General features: G+C 34.8%; 1 protein-coding gene across 1 annotated transcript in view; it reads left to right on the top strand.

The window, feature by feature from the left end:
- The window catches only part of agbl4 (ATP/GTP binding protein-like 4), an 809,806-nt gene that overhangs the window by 56,712 nt on the left and 733,208 nt on the right, over window positions 1–19,886 (top strand). The window contains exon 3 of the mRNA XM_031900949.1: window positions 12,317–12,441. Within this exon, the coding sequence (XP_031756809.1) occupies window positions 12,317–12,441 (125 nt within the window). The remainder of the gene's footprint in view (window positions 1–12,316; window positions 12,442–19,886) is intronic.

The following is a 19,886-nucleotide window of genomic DNA, read 5'->3' as shown; positions in this document are numbered from 1 at the left end:
GCATATGCAAATTAGGATTTGGTACTGTATTCAGACAAATCTTTTTTTTTTTGCCCAAATCCAAAAATAGTGGATTTGGTGCATCCCTATTTGGTTTATTTAATATTTATATTATTTTTAGTATACTTTAAGTATGGTGATACAAATTATGGAAAGACGCCTTTTTCCGGAAAAATAAAGGTCCCAAGCATTTTGTATAACCGGTCCCATACCTGTATTTAAATTAAATCCTACAGTTTTCAGAACTTTTAGTCATGACATACATCTGTTTATATGTACTATTTATTTTAGAATGCTTTTATTTTTATCCCTCAAGCAATCATTTTGATCTCTCAAATGCTTACACATACTAAAAAAAGTCTAATATTAATTGCAATATAATCAGAAAGAATGACTATTTGGTCCCTAGCAGGTAATGAGGTTTAATGATCAGTAGTAATAAAGATATGTACAAGTGGTTTTGCTTAATTAGAATTGCTTAATATAGAATTCATATTTTTCAGATTACTATAACCAGTGTAAATAAAATTTATACCCAACATTGGAATATACAGTAAATTTAATATTAACAATATCATAACTGTAGGTTTTAAGACAGGTTAGATTGATAAACCTCATTTGTGCTTTTCTCTCAATGAGAATGCCGGAAGCTCAATTTACTTATAGAGATCATAAGATCCATACTTTATATCTGCTACTAACACTCCAGGCCCTGCTATTATTGTAGCAAGCTATTGGTCTTAAAGCAGTTTCAACTGATAAATCAACTTTTCAATTTTTCTCTATGGAATATCTCCAAACTCAGTTTATTCACACATTTCTAAAGATTCATAAATCTACCACCGATATTCTTTTATTTTAGCATCAGGATTGTATGAACTTCAGGAATGAAGCATTACATTTTTTTCTGAAAGGTCTCACTCACATCTGCCCCTTGTGTTATGACATTTTGAAATATTAACTAATTTTGGTTTCCAAATTAGAACAATATGATCACTATTTACAGCGTAAAAGGTAATAGATACCCTGTATATTCAGAATTGAATCACTAACTAGCTACATTTTCTAACCAGCTATTTCTTAAAATATATTAGCACATATTCATAAAGAAACTATACAATGTGTTTACAGTTTAGGGTTTTTTGGTGTAGATTGACCCTACAGGTATAGGATCCCTTATCTGGAAACCCAAAATCCAGAAAGGTCAGAATTTTGCAAGGGTTATCTCCCTTAGACTTTGTTATAAGCAAATAAATATAATATTAAAAAAGTGATTTCCTTTTTCTCTGTAATAATAAAACTATACTTTGTATACTCGGTCCTAAATAAGCCCCATGAATCCATATTGGTGGGCAAACAATTTAATAGGGTTTATTTAATGTTTAAATGATTTTTATCAGACATAACATCCAAATTATGGAAAGTTCCCTTATGAAAACCCCAAGTGCCAAGGATTCTGGATAATATATCCCAGCACCACCTCAGGGGTACCTTAGGCGACCAAGCTAATACCGCCCCCTAGCATTGTTGCGTTGGGGGGCGTATTATTTGCAAGATCGGAATATCACTCTCTGCACTTGAAGAGCTTGAAATTCCAATTTAAAAATCCAGAACTGGCTTTTTGCTGCCCCTGGTAACTTGCTAGGTACCTGTATATCCTTTACCTGTGTTCTGCAAGGATTTTGATCTAAATATAGTTAAGAATCTATGGGAATCATGCACATATCTCTTATCACATAACTACTACTTAATGTCAGTAAGCAACTAATACAAATAGGATTTATATTGAAAAGTTGCTCTTTACGTTAGGTCAAGGGCTGAATAATCAATGTCATCAATAAATAGGCTCAAATTGACATCAATCTCCCACTTGGACTTTTATTTTTTTTCCAAACAGCTGCATTTATTTTCTCGTTGGGTGAAGGTGGATTGGCCTTGTTTGAGTTTCTGTTTTCCTGAGCTTTATGTTCTTTAGTTGTGTTATGTTTTTTAATTGACTTCTGGGTTTTACTCATGGCCTGTTTACGCAGACTTGTATTGCCTGCTCAGGCCTCTGGTCTGATTTCAAGGACTGGTTTCAACTTGACACCTGCCCTGACCACTGGCTTGTTTTACAGACTTTTCTCACAAGGCACATCTTATTCAAATCTTCTGTTTGATTTATTATTTATGAAAGCATTTATTCTCTCTTAAATATGACTTCTGTCCTTGATTCTGCAAGTAACGTGCTTGCTGGGTTACCTAACACATAGGCTTTTACCTGCTAGCTACAAACATGTGACTACTTCTGACACATTGATGACTAACCTACATTTGTAGGAGCCTATGAGAATGCACCATCCCCAAAAAATCAGATCTCAAAATTCTCCACCTCCTTTTGCAAATGATTATTTCATTTATATATATGTTGGTTAAATGCAAACAGGTTCCAGTGAGGCAGTGGTTAACATTGTAGTTTATTTACTAAGCCATGACTATTGGTGCCTAATATCCCAGCTAGTCACTTGCTCATTGCTGGGCACAAGCAAGTGAGAAAGTTCATGTGCAGGGAACAGCACATTGTTACAAATTAGAGTCTCCTTTCCCATTCTTGGCAAACTCATTACAAAGTAATCACACCCTGCACAGAAGTGCACTACCTTTGGGACCAATAACTGTAAATAAAAAGGGCTGCAAGCTGGCTGATAAGTTGTTGTTCCGCAGATAATGCTCCTTTTTAGCAGAGTGTTTGACCTTTTTCTTTATATTGCCTCAGGCTTGTCTAAGACCCTCAAGGTCTACTCTTCATCTGAAAATTCTCTGTAGGAAAGAAAAATGTGTGACATCTAAGGGATAAATAAACAGGTCTGTATTTTTTACACTCCCTTTTGTGATTTTTACAATAAAACTTGTGATACAAGTTTTCATTGTTATTATGATTTGCTTTTCTCCAACTCAGACTAAATATCTCATATTTTAGGGCAATAGCTTCTTAATTTAAAAATACATTACCTAGGTTTTTTGACTAGCTTCACACTTTTAATGCACTGTGATTGCAGGACAAATCTACCTATGTGGTTTTATCCTAGTGAAGAATAAACAAGACACTAATTCTGTAATTTGTTGCTCATACATTATCCTGTTTGCGTATTTCTTAGATTAAGTGCCAAGCATTTGATTTTCATACATTTGACTGAAGATGTCTAGGAACTAATGGAATTCTATGTTAATGTAAACATGTAATGGAAGTATGAAACATTCAGTTTCCTGGTCAGAATAGAATAGGGGCTGAATTTCTGGGTAGACTGATACGTTACTGGTGCTCATGACGAATAGGTGAATATTATAAGGCCTGAGCAGCCAGTAAAGGAAGCCTCATTGAATTATTTTTTTGTTATTAAAATATGTTAAAGGGAAAGTTTATCTATAATTATCCTTTAGTGTATTTTCTTTATTATAAGCAAATTTTCTTTTTTTTTAATTTATAATTTTCATAATATCATTATTACCTTATACCCCCTTTCTGGCCTGAAGCTAAAAATGCTATCTGGTCTTTTGGGACAATGGTAGGATAGGAGCATTTTAGCAATGCAGGCGTCAGGTGGCTGCTATCTTGCTACCTTCCCATTATTCTGCTGATCGGCTGCTGGGGGGGAAAGGAGTAAGGGGATATCACTTCAACTTGCAGCGCAGCAGTAAAGAGTGACTGAAGTTTATCAGAGCTGAATTGAAGGACCTGGGAAAATAACAATATACCAAATCTCAAAATTAAACAGCTGTATGCTCTTACAATGCAAAATTCTGCTAGAGCAGCGCTCCAGCAGCGCTCCAAATATGGCAACTGTATATCAAAAGATGTAAATAATTCAAAGAAACATAAAAAGATAGAAAATATATTATTAAAAAAAATAGAATAATGACCTTTTGGCAATATGGTGCTTTCTGTCACAGCATCCAGTTTCTATTCTTTCCATGTTTGTCTTCCAGTTTTCTAGATGGTACCACTGAATATTATTATCATCATAGTTATCATCATCATTTGAGATAAATGCATTAATTTAAACAAACAGGGGTGTTACAATAATTTAAGCGGGTTACAGAAAATATAGGTTCAGAAGGCCATACTTGCGAGAGCTTACAATCAAAAGGGTTAGGGTACATTTGAAACATAAGGAATGTGAAACAATTGGTGATTTTAGATAAGTTTTTTCTCTGATCAGTCAAGAAAAATTGAATATGTCTCCACAAACAGATGGGCCTTAGGGAGCATTTAAGAGTTTGGAAGGAAGGGGAGGGTCTGATGGGCAGAAGTATGAGAGAAGTCTTGCCATCGGGAATGGGATGAACTGATTAGAGGCAAAGGCAGAGTTTGCATGAAGGAGAGAGATTGAGATGTGTGTTGGCGCTTCATTGTTAAGAGTCTTACATGTGAATGCTAGTACTTTGAATTTGATTTCAGAGATTGAGAGTCAATGAAGGGATATACATAGGGGAGTGGCTGATTTAGTGCAATGGGATGAATGAGTCTATCAGCAGTGTTTAGTGCCCATTGGAGTTGTTGGAAATGAAATTAAAAATGATTTTTTTTCAGCAACATGGAAATGAAAAAAGATGCATGGTGCGGTTCCAATAAAACTAGCCCAACAGGTAGTTTAACCGTTTTCCTGCCAACAACGTATGGGATATGTCGTGGCAGGAAAAGACTTTAACTGCCAATGACGTGTCTGGCAGTTAAAGATTCTCTCTGCAGAAGCGGCATGTAACTTAACAGAATTTTTTAATTACATCTACAAAAATGTAACATCTTTTCTAAACGATGCGAAAAAAAAAGTCCTAAAAGGAAATGCATGGATAGAAAAGGTGCCAATGCATCTCTTGAGGATTAGTGACAATTTAAGGGTCATCTAGAGTTGAAATCTTTGCTGTAGATAATGACATAGTGCCTGTTATCTTGGCAGTACAGATTTAAACAGATTTGAGTATTAAAGGTCAAGGTCATTTGTTCCTTTGCAATACGTGACTGAGCTTTAAGAAGATGATTAATAATACTCTACTCAGTGCTGTGTATCTGTGCTTTTTTTTCTAAGTACTCTATTTTTTTCAGTTGCTTAGTAAATTTTTGAAAAATTCATGCATTTCCTCTGACACACTTTGTTTTGTATGGCTTTACTAAAAGTTTAGATGCCCCTTATCCTAATAGACCCCTTCTTATTTCACAGACTCAAACACTTGGGTTAAAATGGCTTTAACTATGGATAGATATTGATGTCTGAAAAAAAAATATGGTGTTGCAACTGATAATATTGTCCTTATACTGTAAACCTTACTAGAGCTTTAAACCTCATAAAGGACCAATAAACAGGCAGATATTATAACTGCATTCTGTCCTGTGCCTACGATTTTACATAGTCACACTACACTTTCACACTAATGGAGCTTTACTGAATATACAAGACACCCCAGAGTGTGAGTGCATTTCATAGGAAATAGGAGCCTGCTGGTGATTAATGAGACTCCTGTGCTCCTGCCTGGTAACTGCCTGGTTCCTGATGTCATACTGTAGTAGATAACACAGCACCATCCACAATATGCCTTTAAAAAGCCTTTATTAGGAAAATGGCTTTGATCCCTGACAAATCTTGAAAAAAGGCCATGCTCAGTCCTGAGCATTGTGACTTGTCACAGATCAAAGCCATTTTTCTAATAAAGGCTTTTTAAAGGAGAAGGAAAGGTAAAAACTAAGTAAGCTTTATCAGAAAGGTCTTTGTAAATACAGCCATAAGCACTCACAAAAACGCTGCGCTGAGTTCTCTGTCAAAAGATGTGTTGTGTCTGTTTTCCTCTGCCAGAGACACGCAGCTTTCTCCTCTCTCCCCTCTCCTGCTCCCCCCTCCCTCAAGAATGCTAAGAACTCACTCCCCCCGCCTTAGGAATGTGTGATCTGAGCCAATCAGCAGGAAGCTTCCTCATAGTCTTACAAACTTAGCATGTACACTGGTCTGGGTCTCGGTGCAGGAGTGAGGCATTATGGGAACTTTCTTTACACAGCTCAGTGTTTTTTCTTCCTGTTTGGCTTCTGATCATCTGAATTGGAGGTATGTCTGCAGCTTGAGATTAACTCTTTATTAACCTTTCCTTCTCCTTTAAATGGATGGTGCTGTGTTATTTACTACAATATTGTGAGCCAGTTGAATAGTGGGCAACAAGCAACAATTATTGGTTAGTGCTGACTATCTGCATTGCTGCACTGTTCCTGATGCTTGTTTTCTGTGTCCTTCCCTATTGTTTCATATCTTCTGTAGATTTACTGTTTCAGACCACTGTCTTGTTTATTAGATTCTGCCTCTGCCCACCACCTGCCCTGACTTCTGGACTGTAAATAAGACTAATGCCACATGGGGCTGATTTTGTATAACAACCAGACAGACCTTTTACCATCTTTGTTTGGCCCCTCAGGAATGCCCATTATATCTGGGATTGTTTCTCTTACCAGTTTCCTGAAAGAACTTAAATATTCATCTACAACCTGTGATTCAGGGACATGATTGGTATTCAAAGTACACTACCCGTCTCCTCTGTAAATCAGATGCCTGCCAGTGGGAAAATGGCTACATATAGTTTACAACCCATTGATTCCTTGTATATTTGCATCTTTCATACTAAAGGGGGGAGACAATGACAATGATCACTTGACTAAAATTTCTAGTATCCAGGACAGAATTTCTAATTTATAAAGCTATCATTAAAACAAAGAAATTATTTACAAACTGGGGGCATGCTGACGTAAAGTAAATTTTTTTACTCATATACAACTTTGTTTATAGGCAGTGGTAGGATGTTTTTATTGGGGGAAATAAACTTTATAAAGGGAAAATTACATTTTATGCTAGATGTATTGATGATTTATTATATATTTGAAAGGGAAATACAAATAGTGTGTGCCAGCTTGTGCCGATGATGAATCAGAACAATGAAAATATATCTTGTATGGCAGAATAAAATGAGACAGGTGCCTTGTCTTGATGTTTCCTTTTTATTGTGTGCAATAGTCTAAAGTATATAGGAAACCCATTAACTAATGGTCTTTTACATGCCAAAAAATAGTCTCTATGTTTTAATTGTTTAATTGCTTGTTTTCTCTTTGTAAGGCAAACTTAGAGGTCTGTAAGCATATATTAGGAAAGCAAAAGTGGATCACTTTTGACATTTATGCTAAATTTTATTAGAGTAATCCTAAGAGTACAGTAGTTTTAGGTATAAAAAATGTTCCCATAACCAGAGTGGTGACATGAAGAGGTTTAGAATACAAAAACACTTTAGATTAAAAACTGAACTCTCTGCTACCAAATGTCATTAACGTTGATTTCTATCTGCCACCCCACTTTGCAGTTATTTATTTGTAAAAAATGTTTGGAATCATGTATGATTTTTGTTACACTTCTCACGTGTACACCACTTTGTATTGGTCTTTCACGTGGAATTTCAAATAAAATTGATTCATGTTTGTGGCTGTAATGTGACAAAATGTGGAAAAGTTCAAGGGGGCCGAATACTTTTGCAAGCCACTGTATGAATGTATTTACCTTTTTTTCATCCTTCCTTTAAGGCAGGCTATTGAACAAAATGTAATAGTGCCAAACAGACAGGTTTGTTTTAGCTACAGAAGAAGTGGACCATGTTTCACGAACCACATAGACCAGATTCTTTGAACTAAATTTGAGTTGCACATGCATTTGTGTTTGTGAATATTCTTTGCTATTTGTACTCTAATAAATAGCTGTTATATGCTGTACTGTAGAGCTCTTTTGGCATTCCTACTGGATTTGTGAGTGGGGCGATAAGAGGGTGATCAGGACATTGTCTGGAGTTCATTAGCCAGCAACATGAAAGTGCATGTATGATACTGACATAAATGTTACTAACTCATAATATAGATCCAGCGATGGAGGTACAAAAAAAGTCACCTAGGTGCACTAGGCTGGAACAAGATGTAAATAATCATGAAAATAACATGGTATAAAAGTTTTACATGTTTCATGCAATCACAGCTGTTCTTTACACAAAATGATCAAAAGACCAGTTGTGATTTCAGTTTGTTTTATTATGTGCTATGCTTTCTAGAACAGTTGGATATGCGTGTTACTCTTTTTTGTCTGTTTAGAAAAGGCAGGCTACTGTGGGTGAAAAGTTAAAGGTACAGTAACAAAGTTGTTTTTATTTTTAGTGTGTATATCATACTGCAACTACATTTTTACAATTGTTTTTTCAACAAAGTGTTAAAGTATTGTGGCTTTTAGTTGCAAATGACAAAACAAAGTAGGGTGACCAGGCACCATGGAACCTGCAGAAATGTGCGTGTGTCCTTACTTTGACTTCAAACCAGTAGTCAGTTTTTGCATTCATTGGACTGAATATGAGCACATTTAGCATCTTCTGTGAAAACTAAATAAACACTGGTGATGTAGCAATGTGTGTAAATTAATTTAACTATCTACTTTTAAACATTTAGCTTAAATGAAAAATACTCATACTGCAAGCTTTTTCCTGACTTATATCTCATTGGAAAATGCTGGAAAAATGTTTAGGTTCTGGGAAACAAGATAAGGTTTAGATGTGGAAAAGCTTGTAATTCTGGAATCAGCAATAGGTTGAGTGTCCATTTATTTCTGCTGTTGCTCTCTATTCTCACTCTTTGTAAATTAAATTTGTGGTTTGAGTCATACCCTTAAACAGAGTACTTTTTCTGTAGCTAAAATGAAAACAATCTTAGACTGTATGTACTGTATAATTGAATACTGTCCCTAATCTAGTAAATCAGATAATTCCAGAGCAAGTCACGACTGGAACCCTTACAGCACATTTTAGGGGAAAAAAATCTGATGTTTTGCAAAGCCTATATTTTATTACCAATAGCAGATGGTCTGGGACCCATGACCAAAAGACACAACTTTGCAGATGTCCCTTAATCAAAATTATCTGAAATACATCAGTGGGTCTGAAGGCAAATTCTAGATTAACATTAGTGACAGGCAGCATTTCCCATGGGCAACGATGACTAATTACTTATTGGGAAAGATATCTGCAGAACATGCATGAAGCATAGGTAGGGGTAATCATAGTTTAATGGGATCCTTTACAAAGAATCTACATATTTCAGAGACAATAATAGTCATGCAAGAAAATGTGCATCTTTATTTTTCAAGATACTGTATAATCACAAATAACTCCAAACTTAGTCTTAAATGCGTTAGGGGTAATAGCTAATAATAGATCATTGAAAAGATGAATGCATGTACAAAATATAATAGCAATATAATATGGTAAAGCCTACTGTTATCAAATTCTAGATGAGGTGGGGCAAAATGCATTTAGTCTTGCATACTGGGAAATTAGGATCATTTCTAAATGCAATAAGAATTGAGATGAGGTTCAGTATTTGTTAACTTTAAAAAAATAGACCCCTGGAGGGTGATGCATCAACCCACAGTTTAGCAACACAATGGTAAAATATATAACTACAACTATCTTAATGGATTTATCTTTTTTTAAGGATTTACTGTAAGGGCGAAGACAGAGAAACAGGCAGTTGCGGCGACTATTTGAGGTGACTAATCTCTGTGCAAAAATATACAAGTTGGCATGAACGACACTGAGACTTTTGCAGTGAGTGATTAGTAGCTGCAACTGGATTTTAAAAATTAAAGCGACTAATCGCCCCATCTGTCTTCACCCTAAATTGTTGCATTGCTTTTTTTTCATGGACAAAAGTCTGAATCTCCTATTATAATGGCAGTTACATTTTGTACTAAATATTTAATTCTTTGTTAGTCTTTAATACATTAGACATTTTGGATTAGAAATCTAAAAGCATTGTTCACTTCAGACAGGACACATTGTTTTTTAAATAAAGAATGTTAATGTAATCACTTTTTTTAAAATTATTATCCTAAAGACATAAATTATAATTTATAGGTGACCACTGCACACTTTGAGTGACTCCCTCATAAATATCGACTGTGGGTGGTAGTGGCGAATAAGGTATCATTACAAAGTATTTAAAAGCTGACATTTTGCTGGCATATTGCAATGAAACATATGGACTTTTAGATTCTTACAATATACATTATTTATCAAGCACAAGGATCCATTTTAACCCCATTACTTTGAAGCATCCTGTTTTTCAACTACACTACTTTCCATTTAGGATAATGGATAGTGGCCTGTTGATAAAGGGGCTCTAATGGCTTTGCATGCTTGCACTGATCTCATCTGACTCATTGGGGAATGCAGCTCACATCAGCGGAACCACAAGAAGCAATTACAGGACAAAGCTATCAATATGCAAACACGCTTAATTCTGTATCTTTTCAATTGTTGCTTTGTCCAAATATTGCATTATTTTAACATTATATTGTTTTTTCATGTAAATCAGGATTAATGTAAGATCAAAGTCCTTATCTGTAGCGCTACTAATAAAATGAAAGCATTTGAAAGGTGCACATCTTTTCTATATATTGCTGCTGTGGATAATAACTTTGCAAATTGCTCATTTCTACAAAAAGTTTTCATGGATTAAAGTGCCAGTTCTCCAGTTTTTATAAAGGTCATTTAGAATGCAGTAGTTGCAGTCTGGAATCTTCACTAAATAAACCAGCTTTCAGCTTACTTGAAAGGTCAGGGTACAGCAGACATTCAGAGTACTGTAAAAGCTTGGTAGAATTTTACTTATGTGTGATTTTTATATAAGTACAGCCAGTATTAGCACACTAGATCTTGTATTTCTCAATTTTGTAGAAAATATAAGAGTAAAATATGAGTACATTATTTAAGATAAATGCAATAAATGTGAGCTTGAACCATGATTAATTATGTTGATGGATATTTGCCATCAGTCAAACTAGCCTATTTAATGTATCTGTTAGTTACATTAATTCCACCAAGTTAGAATTTCTGTGAATTTTTTGCAAATATTCCCTTATATGTTTTACCCATTAATGTGAAAATGGTCAGGTATAGCTGGCTAATTTTCCTAATTAGTAACTTATTTTATCTATTGATTAATGTTAGGGCTTCAACCACTCATACATCTGGTAAATATCTTATACATCATGGTCTGTATGGCTGTTTTTGGAAAACTAGCAAGTATGAGTTAGTATTGACAAATTATGTGATAATTAAGTATTACTGTTATCCATATCCACCCATAAATAAGGTTTTTGAGACATAGGACAATTTAGTATTTTCCATGGGATTCTACTCAAATTTCAAGTGGCATTGAACACAGCCCTTTGCATTAATGTGGTTGGTTTTCATCACCTCTGTTACAAAAGAAAATGAATCTGTATCCAACTTCAAATAGCCACTAAAGTCTTGTACTTACCACAACCTTGCTTGATTTTTGGGACTTATTTATTGAGCAGAAGTGGTTGGAGGGAGCAGGTTAGAGTATGGGAAAGGGCATCAAGGGTCTAAAGTTTAAATGACTTAAAGAAACAGTAACCCCAAAAAAGAAGTATTTTAAAGTTAATCAAACTGGAAAAAAGGCACAGGTTACATAGCAGATAACAGTTACGCTTTTCAGAATACAGTGGTGTTTTGCAGGGCTTATCTGTTATGTTATGTAACCGGTGCCATAGCTCTGTTTCAGTTTTGAATGGCTTTCCTCATGGCTACACAACTGCTTTGTTTACAGTATATAAAGTAAAGTAGTGTTTATGAGCCAAAACACAACTTTTACCAGTGCAGGGCAATAGTACATACAGGACAATAGCACACTAGTACATTATAATTTAATTTCTTTGATGCACTTTAGTTTTTGGTGGGGACAAAAGTTCATTTTATTAACATCTTGTTGGCATTACCTTAGAGTGCTATATATAGAGTTACTGTATACATGGAGTTTTTACATTGGATTAACTTGTTCAGCAGCAGTGTAACTTTAATTTTTTAGAAGGTTTACTGTAGACCAAAAACTGAAATTTTCACTTTATTAAAACCCACTATTATCAGTGATTGAGACCTAAATGCACTAAATCATTTTTTTTAAATTAATGCATTTAAAGTATATATTATTTCATTTTGTATTTATTTTCATGGACTATTACTATTTATTATATCGTAAAATATGTAAAATCCTTGTAGAACTTTCCATAAATATTTAAAATGGACAGTTTTTGAATAATTTTATTCAGTGCCTATTGTTGCTTCTTACTATTGGAAAAGTAACCTTTCCAATCTTATTGCTGATGTGTTTCTTGTCAGAAGAGAATGTATTCAAGAAGAGAAAGAATCAAACTGAGTAAATGTACATTTGTTTGCTTTTGGTCTCTTGCCTTAGGTAACCTTGGAAGGATTGACTATATTTCTGAATTTGAATATGACCTGTTTATTAGACCTGATACCTGTAACCCACGCTTTCGAGTTTGGTTCAACTTCACAGTGGAAAACATGAGAAAATCACAGGTATGAATTCATTTATTTTGATTCTAGTAGTAACACTGCTCATTTCTTTGGTTAGCATTTTGCTGATTTTAATATTCACTACAATGCTTTCTCATATGTAGCTAGCTTATTCAGACTAGTTGGCCAATGTACAATAACATTCTGGTCAGCGCTATGGTGACAGCAATTTAACCCACATATATTAAAATGTCAGTAAAACTATTTGTGCCTTATACCTAGATCACAGGCCCCAGTCTCTCTCTTGCCTGAGGCATATCTGGAACTAAACAGAACTGCAATTATGCTTGTTTTCCTTTTTCCAGATATTTTGGGTAGCTTGCTGAGAGCATTCTGCCAACAGCAACTTGTTTTTAAACCTACAGATGCTGATTACTAGTTATATTGAGATGTTAAGCTTTTAAATTTGAATGTGTTTAAATTTGAATGATCTGTGATAATACTGCAGAATATATAGGTAGTTTTTTCTACATAGTCTGCTTCTCCTAAAATCCTACCACAGCAATATTTCCTGCTTGCATGATGGCAAGCCTCCACCTTGTCTAAACCATTGTAAGAATTGTTTTTGCATTAGACTATGATTAATGATTAACCAATCAGAGGCATCTATGTTTTTATTCTAACTTAATAAAGTATACTTTTTAACCTAAGGACTCAAAGTATAGCAAATAATTTTTCATTTAGTTTTCAGCTAATGTTAATGTCTTTTTAGTTTATGCGCCTTGTAATATATATCATTCCCACAAATTAAGCCAGTCCGTTATTAAACATTCTGCGTTGCAAAATTTGGAGCATCTGTAATCAAGGTTGCCACCAGTAACAACCAATGTAAGTTGTGTCCTAAAGTGTATGCATGTCTTTCACATTCAGTAATGTTAGGGAGTTCTTAAAGGTTAGGCACATAAGCAATTTAGACAAGTTTTTAAGTAACTTATTGTTGGCATTAAAGGGGAACTATCCCCTGAGGAGTGGTCCAGCTATTCTTGACTGACTTCTAAAGCTCAACCCCCACCTGCCCATCTTTCCTATCTGATAGAAAACTTTGAACAGAATTTGAAGATGGTCTAAGAATCAACCTAATTCACCCTTACATTATCTGACACTTTTTGTCTCACTCACCTGAGTCACTAACGAACACCTAGAACTTATAAACTATTTCTTGGTTATTTATGAGAAAAACATGTCACTTGTTTTTTTCAGCAGCAGCAATCAAGTTATTTAGCACAAAGGCCCAGCAATATGAAATATACATGCCAAGTGAGTTGGCAGGTGATGCTGGGAATTGTATTTAAACAATTGTAGTTTGCTGTAGCATTCAGTTTGGAACGGAAGGCCGAAATGGCTAAGTGGTGCTCAGCGTTACTATATGGGAGTGCAACGAGCAATTTTGATGCAAGTACCTTTTAATGAAAGTTGTTTTATATGCAACTTACTGCAGGGAAGTTGTGAAAACTGCAGCTGTGTTGGACATAATTAAGCACTAAAAAGTAATGATGAAAAGGTACCTAGCACCTGATAATTTAGTCACATACTTTCCTATTATGCTGGAGAGGTTACTCAGATATAGGGAGCCACATTATGGCTATGACCTAAAAAAACCTTTGGAAAGAGGTTTACTACCTCATGCAATCTGTCCTGGTGTTACTACATAACATCGAATTGCCAGATCTCTTATTAGCACTACCTACTCCTAAACGTAAATGACCTGCTCAAAAATTGGTCAGCTTCTGCCTGGCTAGCAATCACTTAATAAATGTTGTTAACAGTCCTCAATATACACAAGGTCATCTCTAGCGGTGAAAGTAACGGATGGTTAGAAAAGATAACAGCCCATATAATTAACACAGTACCATTGCATTCCACTGCATGATTTACATGGGACGCATACTTCTTAAATTCCTCAGGGGTTACTGAATCATATAATAGTGATCAATTTACACAAAGTACACAGATTTTTATCTGTCTCTGTGGCTAGAGGACTCTGCTAAATACCCTACCTGTTTGAACAATAGGAATACCTTTGTATAAATGTATACATTAGTTATGTTCTGTATTCCTGGCTAACTAACCAAAAATTCTAAGTAACAAAAAAAATATGTTGGGCATAATATTTTTTTATACTGGTGTTAAAAATACAGTGTGCAAAGTGTAATTGCAAGTGAAATTGGCTTTTTTTTTTACCACTATGCAACATATTTTTCCCAGAATTCCAGTATCATTGCAGACCCAAACAGACAATTCTCTTGATGCAGCTGCCTCCAATTTGCCAAAATGGATGCAAATGCATGTGCGTTTGTTACAAATTGGGAGCAGTTGCGCCAAATATTTTCAAAGTCGCATCATTACAGCATTCAGTGTTTAAGTGAATTGTGAGTCCTATGCTTTACGCACAAGTATGCTGCACCTATAGAAGCAGGGTGCTGAGGGAATCATGGAGCTACTGCCGGTCTGGAATTGTTGATAGCTACAAGGTTCATCTCCATCAATAGGTGCAGCTGTGCTTGATTCGGAATGCGAGGCAGAAAAGACTGAGCAGCGCCAAGCAAAACTACTGTATATGGAAGTGAAAAGAGTGCATATTGACAGATATCTTTAATAAATGGGGATTTGTGGCAAGATTTACGTGAACATAACTGTATTCTGTGTTGCAGATATAGATGACCCCTTTCGTATGTACTCCTAACATCAACAATGCTCAACAAGTACAGCAATTCTCACCCTTATGAGTAAATGCAAATTTTCATCTAAATAGGGCTTATTGAGCAGAATAACCTATGCCAGTATGTTTGCTTTCAAAGAACTCGTGCTGCATTTACAAAAAATATATAAGGATTACTGGGTATTTGTAATGCTCTGTAGGCTTAGAGCTGTAGGTATTCTAACTCCCTGTGGTGTTATTTTCAATACAAACAATCGAAAGAAGACCGTTTTACCATAAGCTTTATTTATTGGGTTTATGATAAGCACAGGTATATATTGCCCCTTTAAAAATAGTATGCTTGCACACTGCCCTTCTGAACTGCTTATATAGCGCATACCACTCTTTGAATAAAATGTATAATAGAAGGATAACAAATCACAAGTTGAACTGTTTTCAACTGCTTTTATTCACTAATGAATTTAATACCTACGGTTGTTGCTGTGTCGTAATAAAATTCACATCTGATTTTCTTCTCTGTTCCTTGTCTTTTGTATCCCACACCCCTTCATGCTGTTCTTTAGTTTTCTGCAATCAAATGATAATCTCAAAATGAATGAGAATGTGTCAGTGGAAGGAAAGGTCTGTTGGAGAGATACAATCTATCTCTAGAACTCAGGATATTTGTTTCTGCTGTATACTACGTACATGAAAGAGAACGGTTTCACTATTTAGCTTGGCTTGCAAAGTCTGTTTTTATAAAGTCTCTTTCTATAATCTTTTTTTCATCTTTTCCAATTTCCGTCAAGATGAGCCCTGCTTGGAATTAATCAATGCTTAGACCTTATTTAGAGTTTAGGGTAGGATGCAACAGTTTTTGTAACTAGAAACAGCTACATTAATTTTTTCAGCTTCTGAAAAGTCCTCACCTGAAGTGTGAAACAACAAATTCAACCAATGGGAAATATATAATATACTAAAAATTAGGCTTTATTCTCTATTTTTTTCCTTGAATTGACAGTAAAGAATGTCATAGTTTACTATGTACACAGTACTAAGAGCTAGTTCTGTGTTTCTTAACCTTTTTCTCACAGGACCTTTTTAAGTTGGGGAAATTTTTTCAAACACAAAAATCTGTTTATTTACCTCATTTATATATCTATATATTTTCTATTAGACTGGGAAGTTTCAGTGTATTCAGGGACATCATGGTAACCAAACAAAAGCATGGGAACCCATTTTTGTGTCCTGGCCCACAGGTTAAAAATCCCTAGGCTATTTTATTGGGTCTAGACCTTACACTTCCACTGTACTTTTACAACCCCTTGAATTTGTATTAAATTTTAATACAATTATTGTGCCTGAATTTACATGATTCGAAAAGATTGCAGGGAGCCCTCCAATTTCTGCATGTCATGGAGCAGGCCACAGACACTAGGCTCCCTTTGCTCCATCATTTTTAATCACACATATCGTGTACTAAAACTTCAGAAGCTAGGTCTGTTGGGTAAACCCTTGAAGCATTTTTATAGAATAATGTCTCCTATAGCTCTGCAATCATTATGAAAATAAGTCCTAATTCTGTTCAGTTTGTGTGCCAGTGCAGATACAATTTCTATAGAAAGCTATAGAAGTTTTATGGCTATTTTGGGAAAATACATCAACATATTAAATAAGTCTGGCAGCTTCAGCTCTTATGGTACATTCTTATGTTGCATTTTTATGTTCATTGAAAAGGTAGTTTACAGAACGAGAAATTAGTTAGCATTGTTATATTTTGCAATACTAATTTGTTTTTAAGTAAATTTGTATATGGAAGATTAAACCCCCTTGTAGAAGTTATCCAATCTATGCATATTTCCCACATTGAGTACAAAGTCACTAGATCAGAACCCTATCGATAAATTCAACGTTTTTCCTCGCATTCCCAGGTGACTGAAACCCCACCATAGGTTAGTTCCCCTTGCAATAATTATCCTCTGTGTATGAGCTTTGATATTTTATTGTGTGTGGCCCATTTTCCAGCTGGTTTACTTTATATCTACTAAAACTTCATATGCCAGTTTTTGCTGTTTTAGATGATTCTCAGGTAGTACCATTGTATGGTATTTGTAAAATCTCTCTTTAGGATTCTAATTTAGGTACCTATTCTCAATGATTGTTTTTCCTCCTTCTGTTTCACCTTTGTATACTAATGTATGTATGTCATAGTTTTATCCCACTAAATATCTTTTTAAAGGGAGGCTGAAAGCAAAATACAGTTTGTAGAATGAGATACACAGTTAGTATAATAATATTAACTTACAAACAGAAATCAAAAAGAGGTTAAATTCAACCTAAACCATTTTTAGTTTGTCTTAGAAGAAATCAAAGAACTTTTGATCCTCATAGGCTGACCAACAACAGGATAAACAAAAAGAGCTATTACATAAGATTTTCAATCTGTTTTATTGGTCAACAACTGATCTGAAATGGAATGAAGTGTATAACCAGATAGTGGTATGGGTGGATGTATATTAATAGTTATTGCATATGCATATTACTACCCAGGAGTAGCACACTAATTGCATTGAAGTGCATGCTCCCAGTCTGCATTGTCACTGGGCAGAAATCAGACAGTCCTTTGTATGAAGATGTTCTTTGTGCCCCTTGCAAATCTGCCAGCTGAGTCTGGGTACATTTTAATACACTCTTCAATAGGATCAATATCCGTTATTACAGGGTTCCCCCCAAATGGCTTTTAAAATGATTTATTCAGTATTTGTATCATCGCTTGAAAAGATTGTTCTGGATTCCCCCAAAATAGCAATATATCATCTGTAAAGATTGTATATTTCTAATTTAGTGATTGTGGGCAAAAGCGAGTAAGCTGATGTGAGAAAAGACCCTGCCTAATGCTACACCTCAAGTTTAAAATGTGAGGACAGCTGTTTACCCAAATATTTGCAACTGGGGCTTTCTAAACAAATTTAATTCAGGAAATGAAATTAGGCCCAAAGCCAAATGCCCTTAGCTGTGCCCATAAATAGAACCACTATCTATGGCTTCTAAAGCTTTTGCTGAGTAGTGTAAAAGAGAAGGGAGTGGATTCATTTTTAGACTGGAAAATATCATTCTGACAATGAAGATATCATAGGCTAGAATGCAGCATGCTTAAAAGGTAGAGTATCAGACTTTTTTCACAGATTATTTAACTGTCCGTGGAAAAGAGACATCTTAGAGGAAATAATATTGTATAAAATCAATGTAGACAAAATATGTACAAGGTCAGTGTAAAGTTGTGTCTATCTTTTTTATTTAGGTTTGTGCAGCTTACAAGAGAAACGCCAATGAAATTAACACAGAGGCAAATTAAGAACAGACTTTTTCTTTTAAAGAAAGAAAAGGAAATATTTAGTACCTAGTACTGAACAATCTAGTGTCCTGCAAAGGGTACCCACAGGTTAGCCACAAGGAAATAAGGTACCCTGCTGGTTGTGGGTAGATTTTTTTGAATGCAGGTATAGATGCAGGAAATACCCATATTTCTTATCTTATATTACCTATATTTTACTCCTTTACATTTTTTAAATGTTTTTTTTCTACTTCTGCCCACTTCTGATGCCGTTACTTCTGGTTTGCAGCAACGGCACTTTCTTTTTAATTGTCGTCAGAACGTTGTGGATCAGATTGCAGATAAGGCAGTTGTGGGTTGGGTCATAGCTCAAAGCAAGTGAAAATGCGGGTTGAGGTTTTGGCTCGTGGGTTGCAGACTGCGGGTTTGCTCCAGGTCTCAAAAATTGGTTCTGCACAACAAAATTCTCGTATCCTGCCTGGTGGGGCACTCTCAAACTCAGATTAGTTTTGAGTTTTTGAAAGGCTGCAGTCCATAGACTTTTTCTAACTTATGGGCATTGAAGATTTTGGTATCTATAGAAGACACTGTAAGTTTTCTGCTCTGTAAACCAAACTGTTGGTTCATTACAGCAAACAAATGTGTGATGGATTTTTATTATACTTTTTATTTTTTCTGTTTAAATCATTTTTCCTTTATACTTGCATCTAAAGGGAAATACATTATCCTAACTGCTAATAGCTGGCCTTATGCATGTCATTTGCTTTAATTTTGAATCAATCAAAAGTAATGTTTTTTCCCAAACTATGCATCATAATTATTACTTCTATCACCCGATGACATGTAATCTTCTCCTCCGTTTTATACAGTAGCTAAATGATCATCATTTGCACATACTCATCAAATGGTAAGATAATGTAAATAAACATTGTATTTTCCATTTTAAAAGTCAATGAATATTAAAAAAAAACTATTCACTAATATGTTTCACAATAAAAGAAAATGCAGTTTAAGCAATGTGCCAATATACATTAATTAAAAGTGGTTGTTGGTACATGTGTTTGGATTTGAAAGCAGTATTTTTTGTAGCAGAAATCATTTTTCCTCTAGGTTTATTAACCAGCTGGTTTCTTCTACATTATTTCAGCAGTCAGGACCAGAATAGCAATAAATAAATTCAAAATTGCAATTATTATTATTTATATAGTTGCTCAGTATTTTGTTTTATTATGCAAAAAAAACAAATTATGGACCCCTTTAATGGAAACTATTGATTTGCTTCTTCTGCTTAGGTTAAAAATTATGCTATCATTTAATTCAAGTTGCCTAGAGTTTGGTTTCTTTTTTCAGTGTGTAGAAAAAGTGTGGAAATTGTAAATGGAAGTAATGGCCTAGTATAACGATGGTTAACATTACAGTTGGCTAAACTACCCATGGTTTGCTAAATATGCTAAATATTTATTAAATGACTTCTAA

Source organism: Xenopus tropicalis, chromosome 4 (genome assembly GCF_000004195.4).
Source record: "Xenopus tropicalis strain Nigerian chromosome 4, UCB_Xtro_10.0, whole genome shotgun sequence".
NCBI classification, from domain to species: domain Eukaryota; kingdom Metazoa; phylum Chordata; class Amphibia; order Anura; family Pipidae; genus Xenopus; species Xenopus tropicalis.
This window is presented reverse-complemented; position numbering and strand designations above follow the sequence as displayed.